This window comes from Marmota monax, unplaced genomic scaffold (genome assembly GCF_021218885.2).
Source record: "Marmota monax isolate L192 unplaced genomic scaffold, Marmota_monax_Labrador192_F-V1.1 WCK01_AAM20220418_F8-fsc02673, whole genome shotgun sequence".
NCBI lineage: Eukaryota > Metazoa > Chordata > Mammalia > Rodentia > Sciuridae > Marmota > Marmota monax.
In genome coordinates, this window is record NW_026692757.1 from 1,108 (window position 1) to 10,971 (window position 9,864).

Consider the following 9,864-nt stretch of genomic DNA (forward strand, 5'->3'; position numbering starts at 1 on the left):
CTACTATGGGATTACAAGTCTGCCAGGTGGCATGGAGAAGGCATGTGGAGTCCCTACCCTTGCTTGATTAGGGTACTGAAGGGAATGCTTGATTGTATTGAAGAGTACTTGAAGCAATTTTGGGGTGGTACACAGAAGCGGTTACAGACTAAGAAGGAGAGAAAAGATAGGACCTTTAATCCTGTCTGGGTTTCTACTCTGATTATGTTCTGAGTATATTCTGCATGATCCTGCCTTTCTTAAATTCAGATTTATTTTATAGAGTGAGGCTTCATAAATATCAAATATGAAAACATGATTTTAAACTGGAAAAAAAATGCTTTTAAAAAATATGCCATATCCTCCTGAAAAAGATGGAGGTTTTTATTTTCTTTTTAATATTTTTTAGTTGTAGATGGACACAATAACTTTATTTTGTTTATTTAGTTTCATGTGGAGCTGGGGATTGAACCCAGGGCCTCATATATGCTAGGCAAGTACTCTATCACTGAACTATAACCCCAGCCCCCAAGATGGAGTATTTTATAGCTTCACCTCAAAAACGGCAAATATGTGCAACTCCCATGTTTCTTGTGAGTGGAAAGTTACAATATACTGGAAAACAAATCAAAAGCACAACAGCAACAAAAGTCAGAAAGGCGAACCTCTGGAGAAGCTTGGGACTGTGGATGCCTGGTCAGAGTGCAGGCCGAGCATGGGGAAGATGGATAGATGACAAGTGGTGGCTGCAGGTTCCTCGGTTCCCCCAGGGAGCTGATCCACGCTTGCTCAGCAGGTGAAGGTCACACAGCAGGTGCTCACCTCAGCTCCCTCAGGTGAAGAAGCTGCTGATGTAACTCCCTACTTGCCTCCTAAATGTACCCAGTTGCCTGGCTTTAGGATGGGGACAGCTTCACTGGGCTGCTGTGGTGTAGATTCACTCACTGGAGAGCTGAGGAGTGAAGCACAGGCTTGCCCTGCCCAAGTTTTCTGAACTCTGCATTGGGAAGGTGACCAGGGAACACTGTGGATGCTGATCCTTGCTGCTGTCTCCTGCATGATTCCCACTTGAACTTTCCTGAACGCTCACTTTTTCCGCCTGCCCACCGTTCACTGTGTTTTGCTTTGTGTGTGTACCTGCATCTTGGCTGCTGTGTGACTTTTCTCTATGTGCTGCTCTGCCCTGGGATTGCAGCAGCCCTGGGCTGACTAGCCTTGGCCAGTCATGGAACTCCCACCCCTCAGTGGTCTGCAGCCTGACATCTCCTTAACTCAGAGTGCAGGACAATTGTCCATATGCCCAGTGTGTTTTCAGCCAGTCAGCTGAAAACCTGCAGGTGCATCTCAGGTGAAGCTGTACCTGAGCAAAGCTGTGGATACCAGGGGAGGACTCTACTGGTTTTCTGAGTGGAATGCAGGGCTAGAGGATTCCCTGGGACAGGTTGAGGCTGCAGAGCTGAGTTTTAGAACAACTGCTTCCCCTGGTCCTTCAACTACATTCACTCACGGAGTCATTGCACATGGAATGTTGGGCTCCCAGCACTATCTTAGGGGAGAAATGGCATCCTAAGAAGGAAAAAGAAGTGCTTAATTCGTTTTCAAAATAAATAGTTACTATTTAGGGCATCTCCAACTTTTATTTCTGCCATTTCTTATACATATCATGTCACTGCAGGATGGTTAGTGGATTAAAACCCTTAGACTTCATGTGGATTTTGAGGGTGGCCAGCCATTTCTGCTCCCTGCCCTACCATGATGGAGACATATGAGGAGAGAATACTGGAGGAGACTACAAGTTTTCAGAAGGTTTGGGGTATGATTTTAGCTCTATTTATATTATTAATGTTGACAGATGCCTCACTGTGACTTCCAGCACTGAGTCCTGGATGAGCCAGCGGGTCCCAAGATTCAGGAGCAGCTTAATCCAGCTTGCTTAATCCAGTTTATTGGGGCTGCACACAGCTTCAGTTCCCTAAGATTTAAACTTAGGATTCCACCTCAGTTTAACCCAGTGTTTGGAGAAATAGCTCAAGGTACATGTCTTACCCAAAGCTCACTAGGACAGTCACGCAGGTGTGATGGAGGTAAAGTCACAGCCCTCACTGTTCTTCTTAGGTGAAACTACCTGATAGATATGCATGCAGGGAAGGAAATTTCATGGAATCAAACTTGAGCACCAGTTTCATCCTTGTGGGGCTCTTTGGGGACACCCCAAATGCCACACTCCTTTATACTATGACCTTCATCATTTTCTTAATGGCCCTAGTTGGGAACTCCCTCCTCATTCTTCTCATCCACTCAGAGCCCCGCCTCTGGACCCCCATGTACTCCTTCATCAGCCAGCTGTCTCTCATGGATCTCATGTACATCTCTGTGACCGTGCCCAAGATGCTGGTGGGCCAGGTCACAGGAGACCATATCATCTCCTCCACAGGCTGTGGGATCCAGATGTTCTTCTACCTGACCCTGGCAGGAGCTGAATGTTTTCTTCTGTTGGCCATGGCCTACGACCGATATGCTGCCATCTGTAGACCTCTGCATTACCCACTGTTGATGAACCACAGGGTCTGCCGGCTGATGGTGTCTGGATGCTGGTTCCTGGGAACACTGGATGGCTTGCTGCTTACCCCCATCACCATGAGCTTCTCCTTCTGCAAGTCCAGGAAGATCCTGAGCTTCTTCTGTGAGACCCCTGCCCTGCTGAGGCTCTCCTGCTCTGACGTCTCCCTCTACAAGATGCTCCTATACCTGTGCTGCATCCTCATGCTCCTCGTGCCCACCCTGGTCATCTCCAGCTCCTACACCCTCATCCTGCTCCTCATCCGCAGGACAAGCTCAGCCAAGGGCTGCAGGAAGGCGCTGGCCACCTGCTCCTCCCACATGACCGTGGTGTTGCTCTTCTTTGGTGCCGCTGTCTACACCTACATGCTCCCCGGCTCCTATCACACAGTGCAGCAGGATATGATGGTGTCAGCCTTCTACACCATCCTCACTCCCTTGCTGAACCCCCTCATCTACAGCCTCCGCAACAAAGACATCACGTTGACTCTGAGGAGCCTGGTTCAGTCAAGGTGGTGCTGCCGAAGGGTCGTGAGAGGAAACCTAAGAGGGAGTGCCTGGGAGTGAGCCTGCTTCTCTCCTCTGTCCCTCCTCCTCTCCTGATCTCTCCTGTCTGTTGTCCTTGGGACCCAGGGCCCAATGTGGATCCCTCCCTCAGTCCCACTCCCCTGCCTGGAGCTTCTCCTCCACTCTGCTTATTTATCCTGTTTATCTCAGTGTATTTTACTTCTTGAAATCCATTTAAAACTGTCACTTTAGTTGACCTAGCATCTTTTTCTAACCTCCCTCCATCCTGGGTTCACAGGTAATATCCGTGAGACCTAAGTGCCAGCTTTAGCCTTAACAGAGACTCACTGTGCAGACCTCAGACCTTGCAGAGCCCTGGAGGGGCCATTGGCTGCTCCCTCACTCTCGGCTGCTCTGTAAGCCATCACTGATCTGTGATAGCCATGTGCTCCCAGCAGTCTGATACCGTGCCTCAATAAGTACAGAGGGGCATAGTTTTCTCAATGTTAAAAGAGCTTTGATTCTTCACATCATGTACAACCACAAGAATGAGCCCTAATTAGAATAAGTTATACTCTGTGTATGTATGATATGTCAGAATACACTCTACTGTCATGGTATATCTAAAAAGAACAAACTTTTAAAAAGTAAGCTTTATGGTGTAAACACCAGTGGTTTTAATACTACTGAAAAAATGTCATTAATATTAAAGTCCAGGGATATAATAGGTTTATCTAATTTTACAGGATGTAGATAAAAGTGGTTTCATATATAATTCTTTGAAATTTACCCTACTGTAGACAGTGGTGTACTGTATTTACATTGACTACAAAAACTGTCTTGGAGGATGGGAATTTAGGAAATTTATACGTCTAAGCAATTTTCTTTTGTATTTATTTATTTATTTTGGTACCAGGCATTGAACCCAGGAGTGCTTAACCACAAAACCACATCCCTTTTTTATTTTAAATTATGGGAGAGGGTCTCACTAAGTTGTATAGAGCCTTGCTAAGATAGTTCTGCCTCAGCCTAGCAAGCCAAGCTTTTTTCTTTGAAACTAGGGAAGCCAGTAAAATGATTTTGGACTTGTGACTAGTCTGTGCCCTCCCTGCCAAGTATCATGCTACCAAGGACATGTCTGTGTGTCTACCAGCACCTGCTCTGACGTCTCCCTCTACAAGATGCTCATGTACCTGTGCTGCATCCTCATACTCCCCATGCCCACCCTGGTCATCTCCAGCTCCTACACCCTCATCCTGCTCCAGATCATGGTTGCTTTCAAGACCAATACAACCTGTGTGTTGAGTGCTTCTGGAACGTAAGGAGGTGGGAAAACATACATCATCTCTAAGAGTCAAGAAGGTGACAGGAGTCCTGAGGTCATCAGTCATGCCAGGTGGCACCCTGACCTCACCTTATTTACCACCAAGGAAGGGAAGCTGGGTGCTTCTGGGACAGAGCACCATCACCAGAGCTGAAAAGCAGCCTCTGCCAGCCGTGGCAGCTCCATACTGTGTTTCTAGCTGACCATCAGATCCTGCAGGGTATTAAGGGAATTTGCCTGAATTGGGTCAAAAGGGTCATCTGTGAAGATAAAAGTGCTTGTCTAAAGGTAGTTAGGTTGCTAGACGTAGAGACTCATGTGATTAAACTAAATACTTAAAAGGAACAAAGCTGATCAAGTGAACACCAGCACTGTAAGTCATCCTAACACCATCAGGGCCTGGTTGGTATCATTGCACTTATTATTGTGTTGCTGGTGTCATTGGGAAGTCCATCCTGTGTCACCCTTCCATCAAGTTTCTGGGGTTTTACTTGGCTATTGTTTTCTTGTTTTTTAACAAGTGCTTCCACTCTGGAGAACAACGTGCAAGGGAAAATGGAAGTCTTTGTTGAAGTTGCAGATGGACTCTGAGGTTTATATAGAGATGTGAAAGGGGAGGATTCCCAGCTGCCCTCTGAGTTCTAGCCACTGCCACTCAACTAATGAAGAGCTGTGTGACCTCTGAGAGCCTGCGGAAGCCTGTGACTTTTCTCATGTCATTTTAAGATGAGGAAGAGAAACTTCTTAATCAAATTTCCTGAGGAGGAGGTGCCCTGGGCTGCCTTGAACTTAATGTAACAATTAGTTTTTGGAATTATTACAATTATTATTATGCCCTGGAATACCTGACTATAGGTGCCCACCCCACGCCAATCAAGTGTGTGGGCACTCACAGTCACTGTGCGTGGTCTCTGGAGATCTGCTTTCCCTGGCTTTATACTATTGTGTTTTCTGCAGTTGATCCCTGTTGCAAGTATCATGGATTTATTGATTTTTATGTGTAGGATTAAATTGCCTAACTACACCATTATTTATTAATACCTTCTATTGTTGATGAATGTATATGTTGTCTTCAGTTTTTAGCAATTTCAAATAATGCTCCTATCTACATTTTTGTACTTGTGTCCTATTAACATGACTTTTAAAAATGATTGTTATTAATAATATACTGTCCATTAAAAAAAAACTGGAAGAAAGTATTTTGAAAGTTTTTACCATGAGGAAACAATGAGTGTTTGAGGGAATAAATTTTTGGCTTAATATGAATATTGCATAATGTATACATGTGTCAAACATTACATAGCACCCCATTAATATGTGCATTTTTACATTTTTTGTAATACTGCAAGTTAAATTGAAATTAAAAATCATTGTTATTAAGTACATTACACTAATTCAAATAGAACACTATGGTTTATGATATGTTTTACTATTTTTTAAAAATTTATTTGGTATTGGAGGTTGAACCTAAGGACACTTAACCACTGAGCCACATATCCAGAACTCTATATATTTTATTTAGAGACAGGATCTCACTGAGTTGTTTAGGGTCTTGCTAAGTTGAGGCTGGCTTTGAACTCACAGTACTCCTGCCTCAGCCTCCCAAGCCCCTGAGATTATAGGCCTGTGCCACCACACCTGGCCTATTTATTTTATTTTTAATTAACTAATTATAATTCTATAACTTGAAGTACAATGTGGGTTTCAATATTGATTTGTTGTATATCCCAAGATCAATAAGTGAATCCTCATCCAGTGAGAATGGCTATCTTTAAAAAAAAAATAGAAGTAACAAGCCCTCGCAAGGCTGTGAATCACTCCCCTGTTGTAAATTACCTGAAGAAAAATATATTAGGAGTGATTTCTATATAAGCATTTTTATTTTTTATAAATGAGGGATTTGAGCACAGACTAACTCTTTCTCTTTAGGCAAGGAATGCATTGGAGTCTAAATCATTCGATACATTGGGTTAGTACAGTACCAAACACCATCTATTTCATTCTGAAGATATTTGCTGCAGGGGGCTAGGCTACAAAGTAACCAGGACCTAGAGTGAGGATGGTGGAGTAGAAGGGAGTGTGTCAGCCAGGAACCCAGAGTGTTCCCTCTGCATCTGCTATCTGCTGGGTGCTCCCTGCTGAGCTGGGGAGGAGACTCTGCACTTCCAGGCCTGGGGGGGGGGGGGCGACCATAGCAACCCTGGGAGCTCATGTCCTGCAGTGCTGCCAGAACTGCAAAAACTGTTTTCTGGGTTTGGGAACCCAGGGAAATCCCTGTTGCCTCCAGTTGACACAGACTATCTTCAGAAAGGAAGAAAACATGCAGTTTCTTTCTTCCTCCCACCCTAGAGAATACTCCTGGGCTGCATCTCACAGTCTTATAGGAAACCAGGTGGCCAAGGAGACAGGATAAGCCATCTGCAGGCTGAAGCCCTGCAGGTCAGGTGACTGCAGCTCAGGAGGCAGCCTGACCAACAGACATTGTGGACCAAGGCTGTCACAAGACCTCCATGTCAGGGGAAATGATCAGCATTGTTCCAGAACATATACAGGAAAAACGTTAAGAAGGATTTGGCTGAAAAATGCAAGAGAGTGGGCTTGCTTCTTTCTGCCTGCTTCATCCCAGCTGCTATGATGTAGTGTACACTCAACAGTTTGTAGTTTGAAGGCAAAGTATAATGTGAGTCGGGGGGTGGGGGAGGGCAGAGGTTGGGTAATTGATTAAAAATTTTTCACTAGATCGGTCGTATTTTCAGTATTCTACAATCTGCAGGCTGGTATTGAAAATAAAAGCAAACACATAAAATTCAATGCAACACTAAAGCAAACAAGATGATCACTGAATGTCAGGAAACAAGGAGCACAAACAGGGATTAAGAGAGTCAGTGGAGCTGCTAGAAGGACCCCCCCTCCGGGTCCCCACAGCACTGACAGGGGTGATGCTTTTGACACATCCATTGAACTCTGAGTATTAGTTTCCATATATGGGGAGATAACAATATATCACACAATTTTCTGGGAGATTAAATGAAGATACACACACTTAGGACAGTTTTTTATACACTGAACAAGGACTAAGGCTGTGTCTTAACTGACTTAATACATTTCATCAATCAGGCCTTATAGACAATGTGGGATTTGAGATGATTTAATATTGGTAAAGGTTTTGAGTTTAACAAATACAGATATAGAATATAGATAGAGAATGATCCAGAACTGTGCCAGAGAGCTCTGTTGCTTCCTTAGCTCTAACTGCAATGTCCTCCATGTCCCAGAGGGATTTGTGAACAGGCAACTCCCATCCAATCTCTTGTGACTACCTACACCAGGGGTAATGTCACTCTCCTCTTCCTGGTGACTTAGCCAGGCCACACTCCCTGGCCATCTGGGTGAGGTACATCATTCTCTAAGGTGAGTTCAGATAAGCAGGTGGCCCTGGGAGCTCAGGGCCATTGCTGTGAGGGTCTTGCTCACCTGCTGTTGAAGTATGCTATTAGGTCCTGACAGCATTTCCTCATTTTTTCTCTATCATCTGTTTTTCTGAAGAAAAGAAATGTGTTTGCATCTTAAAACTTTCATGTTGTATTATTTTTTATTGTAACATCTTAAGAAATGTATTTTTATTTCCAATTATTTAAGGACATAGGAGTATGTATTTCTTTTTAATGTTTTGGATGGCAGTAGGATGCTGAATTAATTGTTCCAAGACTGAAATTTTGCTGAGGGAGAAGGACTATCTTTACTTCAAGTGGGGGTGACTCCGGGGGGAGGGGGTGTCACAGTAATGCTGGAAGCAATTCTCCTGAGCATGTTCGTGTTTCTCCAAGCACAAGGATGGTGGGGTGGACCAGAACTGGGATGTGGATGGCAGAGGGAACATGGTGCTTTCCTAGGGTGCTGAGGCAGTGATGTGTTCTGCTGCACCCTAGGGTGGGGCGTGGCCCTCTCTCAGGTCACTTGTGTGATGTTAGGCAGATGCCCTGAGATGCTGGATTGTCAGTCTGCAATAAGATGAGCAGGACCTCAGAGGCTCTGGAGAAGGTGAAGCACAGTCAGCAATCCCTGGATGCTGCTGGCTTGTAATGATGGCTGGGTGTTTTTCTACCAGTACTGTTAACAGTCCCCCAAGTTGAGCAGGCACCAGGCTGTTCCCATGAAACTTAAGCAATTGCCAAGAGAAGAGTAAAAGTGAGTAGGCAAGACAGGCCCCCTGTGTGCTGCACACTACGTTCCCTGGTCCCTCTGGTGTCCTTGGGGGTTGTTACATGAGGCTCCAAGACAGTGGCAGAGATTGTCCCAGTGTGCCTCCCTCCCCTCACTGCCTCCTCTCTCCCTCCATCTTGTCAGCAAATGCTGTCCAGGTCTTTACACCGACTGATGGACTCCAGTCCTTGATTCACCTTGTCCACAGAGGTAAACGGGGCAGCAACTCTGTTTCCTCCACCGCGCTCAGACTTCATCTGCCAGCAGGGTGGGATTTGACAGAGAGGAAATCTATATTCGTCTGTCCTCTGTCTTCTGCAGTATACTTCAGGTTTGTTGGATATTTATATTAAGCAACAAGTTCATTTGCTGTATTGCTTATTCCACAAGCATTTCAGAACTTTGGACTATGGGTGAGCTGAATGTAACAGTTAGTTTGGGGAATTATTACAAGATAATGAAATGTTCTTGAAACTTGTCATTGTTTTCCTGAAATGCCCCCATGCTAAAGTCTCCCCAGAATGAGGAGACGTTAGTTTCTCCATGTTGGTAAGGGCATCAAAATATAATACACACCATGTAGAAATTGAAAATTTGGGAAGGTTTAATCTCTTTAGTTAAAAAATATGGAAGAAGCCATTATTGATTTCCTCAAGAAAGGCCAGGTATATTTTATGTCCACTGCTGTTCCTAACTTTATTTGTCACTATTTAAAAATCCCACCTCAAATCTCATTTAGGTGTTTTCCCTGCTTGGACTGATAGTGACCTCCTGAAGTGCAGGCCAGGTTTACAAGCCCTTGGTCTCCATCCAGCATCTACACGGAGGCAGCTGAGCATCAAGACAGAGTGGACAACAGTGAGCTGTCCCTGAGGCTTCCCCATTGTTCTGCTAACTCTCTATTTCTCAGTTTCCATGATAATTGATTGTGGCAGTCGATAAAGCACATGATGTTGGAAAACAGTCAAAGCTTTTCTGATGAATAACCTCTAAATTCTATCCTTGTCCACCTGAGATTAAGTGCAAGTGGCAGAGCTTTAAGATGAACTTGGAGGAGTCTAGGCTATGCTGAAAAGAGATGAGTTTTTCCAGGAACCTGTGCTTAGCCAGGGTCTCACAATAAATATCTCAGACAGTTGTTTATATGTTCATGTGAGTATGTTCATAAAAATGTATAAAGTTTATATAAGGTTATACAATATAAGTTTTCATATGACATACAGAAATTTTCAAATCCATTTTTAATAAGCTGTATGCTTCATTTATTTGTGGATCATTTTCTTTCCTACTTT

General features: G+C 44.2%; 1 protein-coding gene across 1 annotated transcript; it reads left to right on the plus strand.

Moving 5' to 3' along the window:
* Window positions 1-2,136: 2,136 nt before the first annotated feature.
* On the plus strand, window positions 2,137-4,363 carry LOC124094163 (olfactory receptor 2T3-like; the record flags this gene model as incomplete). The annotated part of the gene is made up of 2 exons (XM_046446778.1): window positions 2,137-3,050; window positions 4,199-4,363. Coding segments are annotated over exons 1-2 (1,079 nt in total), but the record flags the coding sequence as incomplete, so codon positions are not given.
* Window positions 4,364-9,864: the final 5,501 nt, after the last annotated feature.